Source organism: Heloderma suspectum, chromosome 2, assembly GCF_057233095.1.
Source record: "Heloderma suspectum isolate Gila_16-S chromosome 2, 16-S_ref, whole genome shotgun sequence".
Lineage (NCBI taxonomy): Eukaryota > Metazoa > Chordata > Lepidosauria > Squamata > Helodermatidae > Heloderma > Heloderma suspectum.
In genome coordinates, this window is record NC_139459.1 from 307,824,953 (window position 1) to 307,847,333 (window position 22,381).

Below are 22,381 nucleotides of genomic sequence, written 5' to 3' on the forward strand. Positions count from 1 at the left end.
TCAGCTATTTTCATCGCATTTAGAGATGAGGCTGGGCAGTGTGTGTGTGTGTGTGTGTGTGTGAAAATCCTCCCTGAAGATTGATTCATCTTTTGGGGGAGGGAGGGGGAAGAGTCACATCACTTACAGAGGTGGTTGTACTTACTTTTCAACAAGGTAAAAGTTTTTTCAACACTTTCAAGTGTTTTTTCAACTTTCATCCCAGAGTGCAGGACACGGAATAATGGGCTCAAGTTACAGGAAGCCAGATTCTGGCTGAATATCAGGAAAAATGTCCTGACTGTTACAGCAATATGACAACTGAACCAATGACCTAGGGAGGTAGTGGGCTCTCCCACACTGGAGGCATACAAGACGAGGCTGGACAGCCATCTGCCAGGGATGCTCTGACCTGGATTCCTGCATTGAGCAGGGGGGTGGACTCGATGGCCTTGTAGACCCCTTCCAACCCTACTATTCTATGATTCTAAGGCGGCTAAATATTTCTTTACTGAATTCTTTTTTAAATAAGGTGGCAGACATCTTCCCCTGTTCCCCAAAGAAACTATGCTACATCATCACACGTTATCATGGGTGTTCTGCTCAGAAATGCAGCATGCCTACTTTGAAGAGCCAAGCCACTGCCTGAAGTGGTGGCAAGTCTTTTTTTTCCCTTCCAGTTAACGCCCTACCCTGCAGCAAACTCTCAGCCACCCTGAAATGTAAGTACAGCCTCCAAAAGTGGCGTGACTCCCAGCCCTCCAAGTCACCACTGTTCAATCCCTAACTTTGCAGGGATGAAGGTCTTGCAAAGGTTGGTAGGGGTTTGTGTGGATGTGATTGAGAGAGAGAGAGAGAGAGAGAATGTGTGTTTGTGTGTTGGGGTGGGGGGAATTCTGCTCAGTCCCAACAATGGATTATTGTAACGTTGCCTTGTTAGTGGGCAGTCAGACTGCCAGCAGAGGGCACTGCAGACACTGAAATATTATACGACGATTTCAGCTTCTAACCTACAGTTTGGGACCAATAAGAGGCTGAACTTCCATTAGTAAGTCTCCTAAACAAAGTTTAGGCGCTCTTTCTTTTCTATCCATGAAATAACACAATTTCATTCTGTAACATCCTATAAGCAGGTACATTACTTTTATTTTAGAATAAAAAACCTTGCTGTGTTAATTCAGACATCTCCATCCTGCCTCTCCTGCCATTGGTAAAAATTACTGATGCACCACTGAAAACAGATATTCCTCTCTGTACTATGACTATGAGCAGTTAGCGGCTAACTATTAGCCACAATGGAAGGTGGGTTATTGCTGATATACATCTAACAAATGGAGATTTTTACAGATAGAGACTGGAGCTAAGGAACTTACCCTCTGTCATCCTGCCTCAGACTCAGCTCTGCCCATAGCTAGGTATATGCAACAAGAAAAACGGCAGCCCTGGGTCAAAGGGATCCTTAAATCTCAGGGTATGGCTACAACCAGCATGTCTGAAGCAGGCCAAATTCTAAGATGGTCTATAGCAGCCCTTTCAGACCTGGGGCCTACCTTTAGCCCAGGCCTGCCGCTGGGAACCCACTTTTTAATTTGCAGACCATATATCTGATCTGGTGGTGGGGCTGCTGTTGCAACCCACCTCAGGCCAGGCTGCAACACAGTAGTGGGTCCTAACCTACCCATTAAAGACCAATAGTGTATAGTATACCAAGTAGTACAATAGCACAAGCGCTAGATAAGTTTAGGCTCACCTGGGCCTGTTACTCTGCATGCGTGATTTAGCAGGAACAACACTTACCGATCAACACAAAGGGGTATAAAATATACATGGTTCCAGGGCAAGTCCTTCACCGGAATTCAACCCATGAACAAGCCAGCGAGAGCCAGTGTGGTGTAGGGTTGCAGTGTTGGACTGGGACCAGGGAGATCCGGGTTCTAGTCCCCATTTGGCCATGAAGCTCGCTTTGGGCTCGCCACTGACTTTCAGCCTGACCTACCTCACAGGCTTGTTGTGAGGATAAAATGGAGAGGAGGCCATGTAAGCCGCCTTGGGCTCCTTGCAAGAGGAAAAAATGCAGGGCAATAAACAACCGAACACACAAGGCACACTGCTTAAAGAGTCCACTGTTCGCATGGACCTTAGGCAGGATGCTTTCAATGGGGTTAGAAGACTCCAGTCATTTTTATGTCTAAAGCCTTCAATCCCAGGAGGGCTCATGGGAGGGTTCAAAGGTGCCTTTGAAATGAATGGGGCAGATGCTAGAGCAGAGCCAAAATTTCTCAGGAGAGGAAACAATTTCTAAGATTTTTCTTTTTCCCAGCCCCCTAGAAAAAGAAGGCTGCTTTACAGATTTTTTTCTGAATATCCTCCACCACTTTTTGTGCCCCCCACCCTACCTAATGCCCCAGAATGACGCTTGGTCTGGGGCATTATGGGGGGGGGGAATGTTGGTCAAGCTGGCAGCACAGTTACTGCTGCTGTCACTTACAGCAGCAGGACCCCTCCCCCAACACCCGCCATTAGGAAAAAAGGTGTGCTACTACCACTGCTGTGGTAAGCCCCACCCCAAGGAGCAGGTGGAGAATTTCTCCTCCTTCAGAGTAATTTGGCAAAATGGTGCCCACAATTGCCCTGCTTGCCATCTTGGGGAAAAGTGTGTGTGTGTGAGTTTTGTTTTTAGAAAGGCAGGACATGAATCTCAAAAATAAACAAATACTACAAATGGCTCTGTGGCTGCACGTTTCAAACACAACCATCCTGACAGGTTCCTTGCTTGCGACAGGCACGCAGACACAAGTCCAAATCGGTGCTCGTGAACTTGCACAACCATATTCAGTACTGCGGTCACAACAGCAACAGATATGCTACCCAGAAGAAGTTTCACATTCTCCCCAAGGAATACACGATTGCACTTTGAGAGATCAGAACACGTGATATTTGTTCAAGAGAAAAACAGCTCTCGCCCCTTCGCTCAAGATTATATGCAACAAATCTCTCTCTCTGCCTGTCTGTCGGGGGTGGGCCGCTTGTGCCCTCCAGACGTTTTGGCCTGCATTCCCATCATCCCTCACCATTGGCTATGCTGGCAAGGGCTGATGGGAGTGGTAGGCCAAAACATCTGGAGGCCACAAGTGACCCACCCCTGCTGTATGTGCACAACAAAATGGTTGAGCTCCTACTCAGCTCCCATATAGTTCAACGGGACACGAGCAGGAGAACGTTCTGGTGGTTCGTGCCTGTGGCACCACCACAGACGTCTTCCCATTAGGATGCAACCTGTAACTCACCTTTCTGCCAGCCCTCGTTTTGTCAAGCCAGAAATGACTATTGGGTCAAAAGGCTCCTCCGTCCCTGAAATAGTTATTCCTAGGGGTCCACCATATCTCTTCAGCTCCACTGTGTAGATAATGGCACCAGACGTTTCTTGTTCGTCTGTTAGAAGAAAGCAAGATGCTGAGTAAAGGCTATAGAAGCCATCCACACAGCCTTCAAAACTCATACTATTTCTCAGCAAAACGCTAAGTGACTTTTAAGGCTTTACATCTCTTTGTAGGAACCTCCATGTGCACAGGTACACACCAAAGAGGGCATCTGAGCGCATGTACTAATTAACTGAATAATGGTTCTCACTCAGTTTGTCTGCCAGCCTTTTTACCATTGGAGAATGTTATTAATGTGGCCTGATAACAGCTTGATTCAGAGTTTTTTGTACCAGAATTATCCTCATCCTTCCTGATCTTCAATTTGACAAGTTCTTCACACTGCTTTAAAATCTGCACCGCATCCTCCATTGAGCAATTGTCGAGTCGGATATTATCAATGGCTAACAGCTTGTCTCCAGGCTCTAAGGTGCCAGTCCTGTGTACAAAGGAAAAACAGTCCCATGTTTTAACACATTCCAGATAGCGGCAAAATGTGTTCTTTTCAAGAGCTGCTGCAATATTGTTGGCAGTATAACGACTCTTCTCTACAAGGATAGTGACTGAAAACACAAGGTGGGGAAAAAATAGTTTTGTGTGGAACAGGCTTAGGATAACTAAAAACCAGCTGGAGAGTATACCTCATTTTCAGTGGCTATTCCCCAACTGCTGACAAGTTAGATATCTTTTCAATGTTTCAGGCTGAGTGCCTTAAACAACTGAGAAAATCCTGGAATTTCAGATCATGTCATGGCCTCTCATCAGAAGAAAAAGTGAAGGATGCTGGTGGTAACAATCCACTTTGTGAATTACAGTTCTAATTTTTACCATATACCACAGAGCCACTGCGTTGTAGTGGTGAGAGTGCTGGACTGGGAGCCGGGAGACTTGGTTTCTAGTCCCCACTCGGCCATGGAAGCTCACTGGGTGACCTTGGGCCAGTCACAGACTCTCAGCCCAGCCTACCTCACAGGGCTGTTGTTGTGAGGATAAAATGGAGAGGAGGAGGATAATGTAAGCCTCCTTGGGTTCCTTGCAAGAGGAAAGAAGGCAGGATATAAATGCAGTAAATAAATAATAATAATTATATGCCACAAGAGGACACAAGAACATGCTGTTATCAGGTGCTGGTTGCCCCACCCACTGGTGCAGGGGTGTGCAACTTGTGGTAGGCCAAAACATCTGGAGAGCCACATGTTGCCCACTCCTGTTGCCCACATCCAGAGATGTCATAAGAACATGAGCCAGTGCAGACATAGTCAGAGAGCAAACTCTATGTTTTGCATGTTCTATTTTTACATCACAAGGTATTACCAACAGCAGTTCTCGTATGGGAATCAGTTACACTTAAGGGGGACCCCAGGAGTCCATATCACAAGAAAATAGTGATCTATTAAAGTCAACACTGTGCTCCATTTAGATGTACTTCTATGCGGAGGCTGCTCATATTATGCATAGAAGGAGAATATGCAAACACCTGTGAACTTCAACACAAGTGGAAAATGTTGGGAGGTATGGTTCTTCGACCTTGAATTCTGGGAAGGGTCCATAGTTCAGTGGCAGAGCATATCCTTGGCATGCAGAAAATCCTAGGTTCAGTCTCCAACATCTCCAGCTGAAAAGATCTCTGATGGAAGGTCTGGGAAAGACGCCTGCTAGTGAGCTTGGAGAACCATTGCTAGTCAGAGCAGACAATGGCCAGAGGAATCAGTGGTCTGACCCAGTATATGGCAGCTTCATATTTACTAATTGGGTTCAGCTACGCATCTAGACTGAGTTTCCCTATAAAACATGGAGAAGGGGGAGTAGCAGATCTTAACCTTCGACAGACCCATTCCTACTTACTTAGTAAATGGGAAATCAGGTACATCACTCACCTGTGTGCTACACTCCCCTTCTTGATATCAGAGATAATTAAAGGCTCCCCAGACTTTCTGCTTGCTGTTTTGTAAGAGAGACATGCAGTCAAAACTCAATCCAGGCATCTAGAATCATAGGATCATCTTAAGCACTGTACTACACAAGCATTCTAAAGTAGGAAACATTCCATTACACTTGGTTTTGCAATTTAAAACTTAATAAAAGATTGCTACTGAGAACTAATAATGCTTAGCCTAAAATTTATTAAGCCCAGGCATAGCTAGGCACTTTAAGAATGCAACAGCACATTTTTGCATCCTTCCCCCAAAAAAGGAGATTAACCTCTGGACTGTCATTGTACCATGTTGCTAATGACAATACAATACGGAATGCAGCATCTTGAAGAAAAGGAACGTCCGTCTCTGTGTATTTCATTGTTCTCTATGATCAGTGTGTGTCATATGCACACAAATGGTCTGGACTGTGATGTGAAGGAAGTTCTACTTGAACAAATTCGCCTCAATGTAATAATGTAAAAATATCACCAGTCAATACCCCTACAAAGCCCAATCAGTCGTAATTATGTCCTGGGTAGACAGTAGCGGTGGGATGGTCGGAGCTGATGTTAAGGACAAATATTCTAGCCACATTCATCACTAAGCTTTCAAATCTTGATGTAACATTGTAGAAGTGCTGGCAAAACACATCATCACCTAAGCAGCACAGAGCTAAATATGACAGGTACAGATTCTCACTGAATTTATTGTACTCTGATAAAGATTAAGGATGCTCAAGGATTTCGTTCAGTCCACATTTCAAAGAAAAGGGACCTGATCCACACCTTCCAGACTACTGTGTGGACTGGAACACAGTTATCCTTTGGACTGCACACTTCTCCGAATTTGGCAATGCAGCGCTTGGCTCAAAAAACATACCAAAACGCAGATTAAAATGTGTATTTTAGGATAAAATACATTTAGAATGTGTGTTTTGTGAAATGATGTTCAAAATATGTATTTAAATACTATTCCTGTCCATTTTGTGCATTTTTAAAAACAGACATTAATGTGGAAATGGGATGGAATTGAAATGGGACTTTTGAATGAACATATGCAAAACTAACAAGGGCCAGAAACAGACTAATCCCTTAATCTCTGGTATCAATACTCTAGTTCCAAATAGAGGCAGACCCTGTCAGTTATGAAAGTTTAACATGGGTATAATTAGCTTCATTTCCTTCTAAAATAGATGGAAGGACTGAGCCCCTTTGTTGTTCAGTCGCCCCTACATCTGTGTATTTTAAAAGGAAGCATAGCTATAAGCATATGCTCCTCACAACTGAGGTGCCTTTGGGTACCACTCCCCCAGGATGTGTGGAGCTGGAAAACAGGGGAAAGGCCAGGCCAGACAGGATTTTCTATGTATTGGAGGGGGGGACCCCCTGGATATGTAGGGAGATCTATGGTGTTTAAAACACCTCCCTCAAAATGCATGGGGTCGAAGAGCTGTGCATGCACATTGCGTGTATGCTGCCACTGAATATTAGCAGCAATGTGGAACATTCAGGCACAAGTTCAGATAAGCAGGGGCTCACAGTTTGGCTGATGGGAAGCAAAGGACATGTGGATGTACTCCGCTACACCAACTGTAACACTTTTCACAGGTCTACGCTTGTCTATATCCAAGTACAAAGAATCAAGTAAAGCAGACTTCCCCAGATATTTTGCATTATAATTTGTGTCATCCCTGACCATTGGCCAAGCTGGCTGGGGCTGATGGGAGTTGTGATCCAAAACATCTGGAGGGACTCTGGATGCTTCATCAAAAATGGGCTCAAGAAAATACATATTAGTGACAAATATGGGAAACAGAAGAAGAATCTATTCAGAACTGGTGACCCATGGCAGTCAACTGACCGCATCCCAGAAGTTAGAAGTCCAGTTCTCATTTAATCTCAGACTGGATGATGCTACAACCAGACAATTCAGATGTACTTGAGATTGAAAAGTCCAAGGTGACTGGATCTGAAAGCATGGGTCATTCCTTTCTGAGATTTGGTGTGCCTAACCACACCAGCCCAGTGGTCCATCCCAGATGACCACTGCAGCTGACTCTTAGCAAAATGACTGGATGTGTTTCCCGCATTTACAAAGGTTGAATTGCTGAAGGACACTTTTAGAAAACAGAGACACCCAATTGCTCTTCTCCATGAATGTGACCTGTAACTGCCCTAAACCACCATTCTCTAGTCACAGTGACAGCAAACTAGAGATGCATTCTAGCTAACACTTATCCTACAATGGCAACTATACACATGACTATTGCATGGGAGAAAAAAGTGCAAAATCAGATGTGCCCAATCAGATGTGCCCAACCATCAGAAATTGAGAAATCTCTACAGAGGGTTTATCTATGAAAACAATTTGAACTACCCTTTTCAAATAGACTTAATGGTATTTTATTTAGATGTGACAGTATAGGTCTCAAAACCTATTTTGCATACTAATAATTAGTTTCCAGATCAGGCTTCAGCATAACTGATAAAAATTCAATTTACTTTAAAATGATCACATCTAATTTGCATGGTTTACAAAAGCAGATTTAATAATTTTAAACAAAGGACACTCTGCTCTAGGAAAAGTTGGTTAAAAATTAATCCAATATGGTACTGACTGTTTTACAATGGCCCTCCCAAAATGCAAAAGATACAAACTAATTTGGGTGAGGAAGACAGCTCTGTAGCCAATTAGTATTCAATTAACCCTGATAGATCTTATTAGCTAAATTAAATTTTCATTGGCAAGCTACTCCCTTTGCTGTTCATTCAGGTTTGCTTCCAGCTGGCCTATACTTAATCCTCCCTTGAAACATAGATGGGCTGGCTTTGCTTTTAATGCATCAAACTACTCTATGCTCATGCCTATTATCTTGCCATTCATATTAGAGTGTTATTATAGATCTGCATTCTCTTCCACCAAAGCTTTCATCCAGCCTTGAAGTGGTGGCTGAAAAGGACATGGTACTAGATTCCCAGAGTACCAGAGCAAGACTAGGCAACCTGATGGCCTCCAGGTGTTTCGGACTACAACCCCATGACCATTGGCTATGATGACTGGGGCTTATGGGAGTTGTAATGCAGAACATCTGTAGTACGCCAAGGTGTGTAGCTACCCCTGTACTAGAAGGAATTGGCCAGCATGACAACAAATGGCCACCCCGCTACTGGCATGTGGCCCCCAATGTGATGGGCCAAATCCCATTCACACACCTCTCCCTCACACTTCTCCCTCACACACAGTTCTTCCAGACAGGGCTTGTTTCAGTCACAGACGTTTACAGAGGATCCTGGCATCGTGAGCCTCCACTGTTTTCCCACTACTTCCTCCATCCTTTTCCTTAATGCAAAAAATCCATTAATAAAGAAAAGACCAAGCAGGCTTTAAAAAAATGTCCATCGGCACCAATTGAGGCTTCTTAAAGGCCTAAATGTGGGGGGGGGGGGAAGCTGGGAAAATCTCTGATCAGCTGCTGATTGGAGAGAAGAGATTTTGGTGCGGGGAGGGGCCCGGGGGAGGAGCTGGTGGGCTGGATGAGGACTTCCCGCAGTCTGGAGTTTCCCCATTCCTGCTCTAGCCTTACTTGACAAACCACTGAAGATCACAGGGCATGCTGGTTAAGAGAACACAAGACACTTAATTTAAAGTGGTAGCAATCACAAATAATAAACACAGGATGATCATACTACCAGCAAAAAATAAAACAGATTTCCAGCCTATGGTTGCTGAGGTTGCAAACTGAGGAAAGCTGTAAGAGCTAGCAGGTAACAAGGCAGCTATAGCTCCTCCTGTTCACCCTTCCCCAATCCTGTCATCCATCTCCCTCTACTGCCTGCTGTGCGGCATGCTTAAGCCTGTCTTACCAGAGCAGGCGGGTGGCAAATGACAGGACTAGAGAGGAAATGGGCCAGAGAAACTGCAGCTGCCTTGGATCCCACAGCATTGCAGGATTCAAAGTACATGAACTAAATCCAGGTTGTGCAATCTGGCATTCTGCTTCAATACGGACTAGGCCTATATCATTGTAGGTTTTAGCCTGAACTCTGTTATTGATTGATTGTATTTCTATACTGCCTTTCTGGATCCACGAAGACGGTTAACAAAAAATTCAAAACATAAAACCCATAATCAAATAAATACATAGTAAAGCATGGGCAACATTAAAAACCGTAACATTTTAAAAAGGTAAGTTAAAAAGATGTATCTTGATCCCCTTCCTGAATGCAGAGAGAGTGGGGACATGTCACAACTCCAAAGGGAGTACGTCCCAGACTTTGGGAACACCACAGGAGAAAGCTTTGTCTCGTGTGCCCAACAAATGGGCCTCTGCAAGCAAGGGTGTCTTCAAAAGGGGACATGGGCATTATTCTCCTTGTGCGCTTGAATCGCAGCAGAACCAGGCCCCAGCTGTTTGGCGAGCTGGTGGGGGCAGATCATTGATCTGTAGAAATGTCATGACTTAAATATGCTGACACACGTCAAATCGGAGGTGTAAGACGGGGTGAACAACTTGTGGCCCTCCAGATGTTTTGGTCTACAACTCCCATTAGCTCTAGCCAGCATGGTAAGGGATGACGAGAGTTGTAGGCCAAAACATCTGGAGGTCTGCAAGTTGCCTACTCCTGATGTAAGACATAAGAAATACTGCACTACGTTGAAGTTCGGGGTACTTGAGGTTTTCCTTCCAGAGAATATGTTAACTTCTAGGCTGTATACTTGGACCTCAGTGAAACTTTGGTCAAGGGCCATACATGGTTTTAATGCCTTCTACATATCCTGCTAATGTAAAGAAGCATAAAAAAACCTTACTTTAGACTTGTATGTGTGTAATAAGAATAAAAAAGGTAAAGGTGTCCCGAACCAGTCGTGTCCGACTCTAGGGTGCGGTGCTCATCCCCGTTTCTAAGCCGAAGAGCCAGCGCTGTCCGAAGACACTTCCGTGGTTATGTGGCCGGCATGACTGAACACTGAGGTGCACGGAATGCTGTTACCTTTCCCGCCGAAGTGGTACCTATTTATCTACTTGCAATTTCTTGCTTTCGAACTGCTAGGTTGGCAGGAGCTGGGACTGAAGACGGGAGCTCACTCCGTCACGCAGCACTCGGGTCTCGAACTGCTGACCTGCCGACCTTCCAGTCTGCAGCTCAGCGTCTTAACCACTAAGCCACCGCAGCCCCTTTTGTAATAAGAATAGTCAACCATATATAATACAGTGATTAACTGCCAATAAACTTAAATTTACCATTACAAGCCAATGGTTAGCCTTAATATAGGAAATAATGGGTGGGATGGTGGACCTATCACAGCATGTTCTGAAGAGTAATCTCTATCCTAAATTAAATGTTATTTCCAAGCTCCTCTGATATTCCGTCTTTTCACTTTTTCACACTTGCAAAATAAGTAACCTTATTATGAACTACAATGACTTACACCGCGAACTGAATGGGGACAGTGTGGCCCTACTAATTCTTCTGGACCTCTTGGCAGCTTTCAGTACCATCAATCATGGTATCCTTCTGGACCACCTGGTGGGGCTGGGCCGTGCCATGCCACGGGGGACACTGTTTTGCAGTGGTTCTGGTCCTTCCTGTCAGGTTGTGTACAGAAGGTGGTGTTGTGGGACTGCTGTTCAGCACCACAGCTATTGGTCTATGGTGTCCCAGACAGTTCCATTCTGTCCCCTATGTCATTTGACTTCTACGTTGGGGGTGGGCAACTTTGGGGACTCTGGGGGTCAATTTCAGCTCCCTGGAGCCCCCGGGATTGCAACCCTGCCGGTGTCACCATGGATGCCCTCAGCCATACTCCTCCCCACACACTTCCTCCCCCTCACCCCATCCCAGCAATTAGACTTGGGAGAGGAGTAATTCTCTACTGTGGTGCATCCTGTTGCATCCTGTTGTCACTGTTGCTTGCTGTCGCTTGTGCACCCTGTTGCCACCCCCACACACATGCAAACACATACACGCATTCACTCATACACTGAGTGTAAAAGGACTGAGTGTTTATTCTGGTACTGAAAACAATCTTAAAATCCCTGATCCTTAATATCTGGGGCTGGGGAGTCTTTCAACACCTGAACTGTTGGTAGTAGATGAAAGTGAATTCAACTATTAATAATTTTCTCCCCTCAGAAATGGCTTTATGAATTGTTCAGTTCTCTATCTTGGTTCAAAATGTAAAGATTCAGAGAACAAATACATTTAGTTTGATAATGAATATCCTGCTAGAAGAATATTTTAATTTATCAACTCTCTCTTATGTTAATGGATTCCGCAGAAGAAGTATTGTGGTGGTGGCTTTTGGGGCTGACTGCTTTTCTGTTGCCATTCAGACCTGAAATGAGTTTTGCCCTTCATGAATTTGTGTTCCCCTTCACTCAGCAATCCTTGGATTCAATTTTTAAAAATCGTTCTTTCAACTGTTATGAACACTTCCTTCCTGAGATGTGGTTTTATAGCGGTATTAGACTGTGTTTAATTACACATTTCCCAAATGCTGCTTTGTCTCAATCAATAGCGGAAGGTGTTTTATAACTGGCGGAGTCACTGGTGCGTGTGAGTTATGTGCTCAAACTCCTCTGAGGGGAATAATTTCCCAATCCAAGTCATTATGCATCCTATTAAAAACACAAAATGGACATGTGTTTTGAGACACTTCATCCATCATGCCATAAAGCAGAGGTAGCCTGCCTCCCTGCAGAGATGGTGGGAGCCTGGGTGTAAATCAGGAATAGTAAATAAGAACATCGACCATCTTGCCTCTTGCTGTTGTAGAATAACAAGAACCAGAGAGTGTTTTGATGACAAGGCCTCTCTTCTCCCAGGACTCCTAAGAGCTGGTACGCTCAATCCCTGGAATAACCCTTAAACATCGTTTGTAGTTAAATACCGTGGTCAGCACTAAGGTGGCCAGCAGACCAAATTATGGCAATGAAGAAAGCTGTAAGGCCTGTTAATGGTAAGGGTGAGCTCTTCCTTATCAGGTACCCTAACAACAATTTTTTTAAAAAAGAACCAGTGTGGAGTAGGAAGGAGCTGTGAAATAATGCTTGCTTCCCAATAGGGAACATGATGCAAACGTCAGCCAGTTTCAAGGGCACCTATGCTGCTCAGAGATGTGCTTTACAGAAGAAGTAAAGCTCTGGATAGAGCTTCAAGCCAATGTCAGGTGACCATATGCATTTCTTTGAAATGACAGCTATTGTGTTGTCAGCTTGGAGGTGAGCTCTGCTGGCAATCTTGCAGGGCTGGTTTGCCAATCTTGGGAAAGCCCTCCCCTTGGCATGGTTTTCAAGCTGACACTGCCCGCAGCCAAGGAGCTATTCGCAAAAGTACAGGGCTTTCCCCAAGCTGGTGCCACTGGAGGATGGCTTGATCCTGCAGACCCCGCCAGGCTGGGAAGCACTGATACAGCACTTCAGATATCCTAAATGTGTGGCTGGATGTGCTTTTATCCAGTGATTACCAGATGCGGAGAGCGTCTCCTCCAGAACATCCTTCCATTGTAAAGAAAAGGCTAACATACGTCTTCCGGCTTAGCAATACTTACAGCTGATGGTAATCCCAAGCTCCACACCTCTTTTCTTGGGTAGCTTGACATGAAAGGTGCCACTGCTGGGAATGACAGATTCTAGAGAACAAAGAAACAAATTAGATGATCAGGGGATACAGTTTTACATGGCTTAACTGGGTAGTACTGCAGAGTCCCCAACTTGTGAAGATAAATTACAGGGGCATACCTTCTAGCCCTCACACAGAGATGATGTTTGATGTGGGGCCCACAATGTCTGTGAGCCTCTCCCCATCTGCCCTGGGCCTTGACGCATGCAACTCTCCATGTCAGCACAACACATAACTGGGGGCCAGTGGAGGCTGGTGGCTCCGATGTTACTGGGGCGGTGAATCTGCTCTGGGTTTCAGTCAGAACCAGTCAGAACTTGGATAGCTTTGTACCTTGGAGAGCTCCTTTAGAGTTCTGACTGGTTCTGACAGAAACCCAGAGCGGATTCATTGCCCCACTTCATCAGAGCCACCAGCCTCCACTGATGGAGGCTGTTGCCACCAGCATCAAGATTTGCCACACAATTGGCCCAGTACATGCAAGAGGCGGCTTCCAGAACATTACCAGCAGAAGTAGTTTATGGCAGCCCTGACGTGGGGATTATAACAGATACAGCTGCCCTGAAGTAAGGTCCCATGGCAAGCGACGCTAACGAGAAAAGGAGTCCAAGATGGGTGGGAGCTTTTAAAAAAGGAAATTCTCAAGGCACAATCACAAACAATTCCAACAAGAAGAAAAGGTGGAAGACAACAGAAGAAGCCAGTGTGGCTTCACAAAAAGCTTAGCGATGACCTGAAAACAAAAAAGGACACATATAGGAAGTGGAAAGAAGGCCAAGTAACAAAGGAAGAGTACAGGCAGGTAGCACAGAATTGCAGGGATGGCGTCAGGAAGGCTAAAGCTGAGAACGAGCTGAGGTTAGCGAGGGATACTAAAAACAACAAAAAGGCTTTCTTCAGCTACGTGCATAGTAAAAGGCAGAGGAAAGAAATGGTGGTTCAGCTATTAAATAAGGATGGCAAAACGATAACAGATGACCAAGAAAAGGCAGAGGTGCTCAATTCCTACTTTGGCTCAGTCTTCTCCCAAAAGAGGGTCTATGACCCCCCTGGCAAAGGTGAAGTACAGGCTGAAGGGGCAGGATTGCAGCTTGAGATCGATAGGCATATGGTCAAGGAACACCTAATGACTTTGAATGAGTTCAAATCTCCAGGGCCAGATGAACTGCATCCTAGAGTCATAAAGGAACTGGCAGAAGAACTCTCAGAACTGCTGTCTATTCTCTTTGAGAAATCATGGAGGACCGGGGAAGTGCCAGATGACTGGAGGAGGGCTAACGTTGTCCCTATCTTCAAAAAGGGTAAAAAAGGAGGAACCTGGGAACTACAGACCAGTCAGTCTGACATCAATCCCTGGGAAAATTCTGGAGCAGATCATAAAGCAATCCATCTGGAAGCACCTTGACAACAATGCCGTGATTACTCGAAGCCAACATGGATTTGTCAAAAACAAGTCCTGCCAGACAAATCTGATCTCATTTTTTGATCAAGTCACCTCCCTTGTAGAATGCTGTATGACATCATATACCTCGACTTCAGCAAAGCTTTCGACAAAGTGCCCCATGATATCCTGGTGAGCAAACTAGCTCAAAGTGGGCTAGATGCAACAATGATCCGGTGGATCCACAGTTGGCTACAGAATCGGACTCAAAGAGTGCTTATCAATGGGACCTTCTCAAACTGGAGAGAGGTAACGAGTGGGGTACCGCAGGGCTCAGTCCTGGGCCCAGTGCTCTTCAACATTTTTATTAATGACTTGGAGGAGGAGGTGCAGGGAATGCTGAACAAATTTGCAAATGACACCAAATTGGGCGGGATAGCTAATACTTTGGAAGACAGAAACAAAATTCAAAGTGATCTGGATAGACTGGAGCGCTGGGCAGAAAACAACAGAATGACATTTAATAGGGATAAATGCCAAGTTCTGCACCTCGGAAAAAGAAACCAAATGCACAGTTACAAGATGGGGGATACGTGGCTCAACCACACTACAAGCAAGAAGGATCTTGGAATTGTTGTCAATCACAAGCTGAATATGAGCCAACAATGTGATGTGGCTGCAAAAAAGGCAAATGCTCTTTTGGGCTGCATTAGTAGAAGCATAGCTTCCAAATCCCAGGAAGTACTAGTTCCCCTCTACTCAGCACTGGTTAGGCCTCATCTGGAGTACTGTGTCCAGTTCTGGGCACCACACTTTAAGAAGGATGCAGACAAACTGGAGAGGGTTCAGAGGAGGGCAACAAAGATGATCAGAGGACTGGAAACTAAGCCCTATGAAGAGAGACTGAAAGAACTGGGCATGTTTAGCCTTGAGAACAGAAGACTGACGGGAGATATGATAGCACTCTTCAAGTACTTGAAAGGTTGTCACAGAGAAGAAGGCCAGGATCTCTTCTTGATCATCCCAGAGTGCAGGACACGGAATAATGGGCTCAAGTGACAGGAAGCCAGATTCCGGCTGAACATCAGGAAAAACTTCCTGACTGTAAGAGCAATACGACAATGGAACCAATTACCTGGGGAGGTGGTGGGCTCTCCCACATTGGAGACCTTCAAGACGAGGCTGGACAGCCATTTGTCAGGGATGCTCTGCCTTGGATTCCTGCATTGAGCAGGGGGTTGGACTCGATGGCCTTGTAGGCCCCTTCCAACCCTACTATTCTATGATTCTACGAATTCTCATTTACTACAACTAACTATAGTAGTTATTTATTTAGTTTTAAACAAAACCTTATAATGGCTCACGTCCCAAGTTTAAGGAATGAACTATCAAAATCTATACACTATTAAGAAACTGTAAATAATTTCATCCCAATCCAGTGACTAGTAATACACAATGGCTGTAATTCACAGTTAAAATTATAGTTGCCATCTTTTTGCACAGATGACCATTTATATCTGAAGGGTAGGTGGTGTATATGAGACATTTGTCTTTGAATTAGTTGGATATATACGCATACTCAGTATAGTTTCATGTCAACATACCAAAAACAAAACAACCCCCAACCCATAGTCCATTTTATCCCTGGAAGAAACTGCCATGTATGAGTGATTTTTCCCTTTGCAAGAGGAAATTAAAAATGTTTGTAGGGCTTGGCAGCTGTGGTTCTAAAACAAAGAGAAAGAATCCAGATGTCTTAACAAGAACACAAAACCTAGCTATGTATTTAATCCCCCCCCCCCCCAAGTCTAACCTTTTTCATTTTTACAACTATGGCGACATCAGAGGCTGGACAATTCTTTGCTGGCAGCAGCACAATCAGCTGCAAGATTGTGGCTGAAGAGCTGCTTGACAAGCTGCAGCACCAGGTAGGATGAGTGAAATCATGCTGCCAGGTTAAAGCTTTATTGTCCCACATTTTATTGTTACGAGCAGATGGGACTTTGTGGTGAGTTTCTGTCACCTTCTCTAGCTAATCACAATCAGATTGCTTGATACTAAAGGATGCTTTTACGCCTTTCACTTGAGAGCCAGCATGGTGCAGTGGTTAAAGTGCCAATTAGGACCGGAAATATGCAAGTCAAAATCTGCACAACCATCAAGATCACTGGGTGATCTTGGGCCAGTTGCTATCTCTCAGCTGAACCAGCTTTACAAGAGAAACTGTTGCGATGATAAAATAAGGGATGTGTGGAGGGAGGGAGGACCACATATACCATAAGCTCTTAGGGGAAAGGGTGGGATGAAAATTCAGAAATAAGAAATGTTTCCTGCAGTGTTGTAATGGGAAAAGCTAGATACAAACCTCTCTCACTGCCATGCACCAGAGCTGCTGTGAGCCATAAATCTGACACAGGTATCACAAACCTTTCATAAAAATACACAGGGAGCTACTTTGTACCAAATCAGAGTACTGGTCTGTCCAGAGAGCCAGCGTGGAGTAGTGGTGAGAGTGCTGGACTGGGAGCTAGGAGATCCAGGTTCTAGTCCCCACTCGGCCATGGAAGCTCACTGGGTGACTTTGGGCCAGTCACAGACTCTCAGCCCAACCTACCTCACAGGGTTGTTGTTGTGAGGATAAATTGGAGAGGAGGATAATGTAAGCCGCCTTGGGTTCCTTGCAAGAGGAAAAAAGGCGGGATATAAATGCAATAAATAAATAAATATCTAGCAGAGGACTTACTTTTGGTTAACAGCAGTTCTACAAGTTCTCAGGTGGAGGTCTTCCCCAACCCTACTATCTGATACAGTAGGGATTTTGGCATCTTATATGTGCAAAGCATGTGCTCTGCCACTGAGCTACGGCTCCTCTTCTAATGCAGCTCCACTAGAGCTGCATCACTCCTGGTAGTACATTTGGAGCTTTCACCAGGCTGTCCAAAGTGTACATTGAAGTGATGCTAGATTCTTGGGTAAAGCTTCTGGTTCTAGCTCAAACAAAGTATGCAGTGGCCAAGAAAAAGTGAGATCATGCCATAGCCTGATCTCTGGATCACTGAAAACAATCTGGTCATTTACTGCTCTATGTTGTCTTAACTCTGCAGAGTTGATGGATTTTAAAAGAAAGCATTCAAAGCCATCAATGAAGCATCATTAAAAAGGAATTCAGGCTTGTGGCAAAATAAGCATTCCCATACCTGCCACGTCAAACTCAATCTCCAGAACAACCTTGTTAGTAAGTGCTGCATCCCGCAAGAGCTGATTGGCTTCTTCCATTGTCCCATCTTCTGTTGCAATGCTGTTGATGGAAAGCACTCTATCTCCAACTTGTAGGAGGCCACACCTGCAGTCCAGAGTGGTGGAAAGTCAGGAAAGGAGGATACTCATAGAGATTATAAAGTTCCTTTTCCAAATAGGAACAATACCAATAGGCAACCTGGATTGTGAGCTTTTCTACATATTGTGTTCTCGTCATTCTCTACTCATAGTTTACAGGTTCTTTAGACGATGTGACCCTCCAGTTTCACTTCTGTTTTTAAATAGCACTTTCAGCTAGTTTTTTTTAAAGCAGGGAAAATGTGGTATTATTTGTAAAAGCAAAAGAAAACACCTTTTCTGCTTATGTAATTGCTCTATTCTGCTATGCCACAGTGCAACCTAGAGGTTATGTCAAGTAAAAGCAGGAAAGGAAACACTCTTTGTGTAGTGCTCGGATCTCAATTTCTGTGACAAAACCAGAAGTAGATATAGCGGATTTACTGCCTCACGTAGAAAAGGTCTAAGAGTGTACAGCTCTGAGGTGCTCAGTATAACAAAGGTATTCATGCACATGGATGGCTGATCTTGGCACGTTCTTTGGAATTCTCAGATGTGTCCTGAAAATCAGTGCCAACTCTTGTGGAAATTACTTCCATTCTAGAGAAAATATATTTCTGCCACCCAGGAAAAGCTACATTATAATCAAGATCAATCAAAACTGTATGAAAGGTAGAGAAACTGATATTGCTCTTGCTTTGAAACCATGTCTAATGCCACAAAAGTCACATTAAGCATGCCTGAACCCACCGGCACCCAGACTAATGACATTGAAAATTACAAACTCCTCTGATTAATATATGGGTAATATCTCAAGCTGCAACTCAGTAGATTCACTTCAGCGTCTCAGCAAATTGGGTAATCATTTATCCTTTGTAATTTCCCTTCCTGAAGCCAAACGCGCACAGGTGGTGCTTAACGGTGCTGAAAAGCCAATATTAGCATAAGACACATTTCCAACATAGCCTTGACCTGCACTTGTTGTAAGGCACCGGCTGTTGTGTACTGTGAGTTTTGCGACAGCCAGAATGAAAGAAAGACAGAAAATAAGTCTGATGCCATAGGAAAGCAAGGAGGAGTCAAGCAACAGGTGGAGATCCCAGCAAAAGTGAAAAGACGAGGCCAAGAGGGATCAGGGTATGCCGTGGTGGTTGGTGAGACGGAGGGCAGGGTCACCACAGGTGGAGCCAGCTACAGCTAGTTCTCTACACGTCCTTATCATAGAACCTTAACATAAAATCATAGGGTTGGAAGGGGTCTACAAGACCATCAAGTCCAACCCCCTGCTCTTTGCAGGAAGCCTGATTCCCAGGAGGTCTGCCATCCAAGTACTGACCAGGACTGACCCTACTTAGCTTCCGAGATCAGGCGCAGCCAGGCCTTTGCTCAATCTCTTCTCTTGTGAAGATCCTAGGGACACTCAAGAGATGCATTACAGGTATTTAGTATCTAAGTAACATTGACATGTCACACTGAGGCAGACTGAGGCATATAAACAAGTTGCTTGGCAGAGAGCATGACTGCAAGGGGGAGCCTTGGTCTGATCCCCACAACACACTAACACAGTCCTGTGAGCCCATATTTCTCTGCTCTGCAGCAGGAACCCATTTCACAGAATGAGGAAACAAAGGAAAGTTAACGTTAAAGCCATGGCAGAAAAGGTGTGTGGGGGTGGGGTGGAATCTGCATGGTCACGCAGTAAAGGAAACCAGTCTTTTTAATCCACAGTAGCCAGAAACTGATAACACAGAAAAGGGAAACTGAGCAACATTAACTTGAAGATCATACCAACAAAGAACAGTGTGTGTGTGTGTGTGTGTGTGTGTGAAGAAGGGGACGACACACAGGATATGTCCAAATATGGCATCCAGGAAATGCAGTCATCCCTGACAACTTCCCTACCTGCCTGGCAAGCCAGAAGACTTTGATCGTAGTTTGGAGCATGCACAGAGCTCTGCTCCTTTTATGCATGCCCAACTCTGCTCAGGGAGGGAACAGAGTTCTAGTTAGTCACAGTGGACTTGGGAGTTCAGCAGCTGGTAAATAAAAAAACAAAAAAGCAGGGGAGAAACACATCACTTTAGGGGCAGAGAACTGGGAGTCTGATGTGGAGGACACCTCCTGTCCTAAATGACAGTCCGCCTTTGAGGGTATGAGTCGAGACATGAGGTCAAGACATGAGTAGGCCAGCTCTAACAGTCCACAGAGTCTGGGGATAGAGAGGAGTGAAGATATGTTGGACAATCTAGCTTGTTAAGTGGTTGCCACAGGTGTGTGTGTGTGTGTGTGTGTGTGTGTGTTTGTTGGGGAGGAGCAGGAAGACTTCATCTGGTCATGAGAAGCCACAATTCCAGGGAGGTTGAGTGAGGACAGCTCTATGAGCCTTTTGATCTCCAGGGTATGGTCTAAAGCAAGGAACTGATTTGAAATTTTGCCCAGCGCATCAAAATATCTAAGAGGAGCCCTGCTGATTAAGGTCTTTCCAGTGTCCATATGTGAGTTGCTCTGAGAAGTTCATTATAGGGCTGCATATAAATAAATCAGTAAATAGGAAATGCGGTTCCTTGTTTGTTGCGGTAAACCCAGATGTCTTTACTCAAGGAAGTGCTTCTATTGCAAGGATATTGTGTCCCCTGCCCCAATATATAAAATGCAATATTTTGGACAGTTAGTAGAGAGAAGAGACTCAACATTCACTATCTCTAGAAATTAATTCGTCTCCTGTCTGGTGTCCAGTTGAAGGACCATGTGACTGGACCCTTTGAAGAAAAAAGTGCTCCTGTGGTTTCTGTTCTAGCTGGAGGTGACTTAAAGGGGGATATTATCTCCTACTGCCAACTTACAAGTGAGGGACAAACGGCATGTCTCTTTTCCACACCGGCCCCCAAAATGTGGTTTTGTTTTTTCAATGCAGAACAGCAGAGCCATGTCTTTCTTATTCTCTTCCTTATAAGGGAATTCTAAGCTGCTTTCTAGGGCCATGTTTTTCCAAAGTGATGTACATTACTAGAATAGTAAGGTACAAGACAGCAATATTTAGGCAATACCAGAGGAAGAAAGCTGATGTAGACAGTTGTTCTTTAGAGTATGCACCTATGAGCCATAGTTTAGTCAAGAGCAGCCTTCAAAAATGTATTTAAAAGCTCATTTAAACATTGAGTAGCATAGGAGAGGTGCAACTCCATCAGGAGGGTGTTCCACAGCTGAGGAGCTACCACAGAGAAGACCCTGGTCCTGTGTATTTGATAACTTAATTGATGTTACAGTTGGGCACACAAGCAAGTTTTCCAAAGCAGATCTCAGTGTGCAGGCAGGGTCATATGGATGAAGGCACTCCTTTCTTTATATATCCTGGTCCCAAACTGTTCAGGGAAGGGATAAGCAAGTTATAAGGGAGGTCCAGGGGTCATTTTTGGGCCCCCAATCCCTCCATGGGCCACACACACCCTGTGTGGGTACAAAACATAAAATAAAAATAGTGTCCATAGTGGCTATGGAGAGCACCAAGAATCAAAATCAGCTTATCTGCTAATTAAAAAGTAAATTGGGGGGGGCTGTGGGGGACGCATTGGTGGGTAGTAGGGATCACATGCAGCCCACGGCCGCATGTTGCCCACCTATATGGTCTAGGGGCTTCTCCACACAGGACTTTTATCCTACGATTAAGATTGGTTACTCACAGAACTTTGCAGGTCCTTTACATGTCACTGACAACTTCCAGGGCATCCCCTAAATGGCCTTTATCCCATTTTTTAAAAGATCGGAGATAATGGGCTACCAAATTACTGCCTGTTCAGTTCCCTTGTGAAAAGAGGAAATCCCACAATAAGAGGAGCCAGACTACAGCGCCACCTAGTGGCTGTATAATGGAATATATCGAACAACACAGATAAGGGGAGAAAGGAGGGGGAGCACATGTAAAGGGAGTCCATTGTAATCCTGCATTTAAAACGGAAACGGAAAGCCCCTGTAAAGTTGCAGGATTTTAGGCAGGTGCAGAAATGCTCTAGGTATTTTTTTATTGCTTTAAGAACTCTCTCTCTCAAAGACTAAAATATAGTTATGGTCTACTACAAGAAAATACACACTCCATATAAGCAGAGGTCCTTATGAATACCTCAGTGATTAAAGAGGCAACTTTCACCCTTCTTTTCTAAACCCCTTCCTATTCAGTTATTATGATGAATGGATGGAGACTGGAGAAGTATTTGAGGAAGTGCACAAACTGCTCTTTCAGTCAATTTGAGATGTTCCTGAACTATCCTTATAGGACTGGGAAAGCATCATTACTTTAACTACTCTTTTTACAGTCAGGACCAGAAATATTGGGACAAGGATAACTGTTTTGGCAGTTCGACTCTGTACACTACCACATTGAAGTTGAAAGGAAACACACCCAGATGGGAGCGAAGTCAGGGCTTTCAGCTGTAATTCAAGGGGTTGGACAAAAGTGGGGCACTAACCATTCAGGAAGTGCAGCCAGTGGCATACACACACACCCATCGTTGGTGGCTCATAAGTAATGGAACGAATGGCTGACAAGCAGCTGCATGGCCAGGTGGGGCCTGTTTCCTGGCTACCCCATGACCAAGCAAGCAGATAAAAGGCCTGGAGGTGGTTCTGGGTGTTACATTTGCATTTGGTAGCTGTTCACTGGAACTCCCAACATGAGGTCCAAAGAGGGGTCCATGCGAGTGAAGCAGGCCATCATTAGGCTGAGGAAACAACATAAACCCATCGAGAGAGATA

At 44.6% G+C, this 22,381-nt stretch overlaps 1 protein-coding gene across 1 annotated transcript in view; it reads right to left on the minus strand.

Moving 5' to 3' along the window:
• Positions 1–22,381, minus strand: part of GRIP2 (glutamate receptor interacting protein 2) — a 181,958-nt gene that overhangs the window by 37,217 nt on the left and 122,360 nt on the right. Inside the window, exons 13-17 of the mRNA XM_084840214.1 lie at positions 17,515–17,660; positions 12,866–12,946; positions 5,276–5,339; positions 3,692–3,837; positions 3,267–3,411 (exon numbers count right to left, since the gene is read on the minus strand). Coding sequence (XP_084696340.1) covers positions 3,267–3,411; positions 3,692–3,837; positions 5,276–5,339; positions 12,866–12,946; positions 17,515–17,660 — 582 coding nt within the window. The remainder of the gene's footprint in view (positions 1–3,266; positions 3,412–3,691; positions 3,838–5,275; positions 5,340–12,865; positions 12,947–17,514; positions 17,661–22,381) is intronic.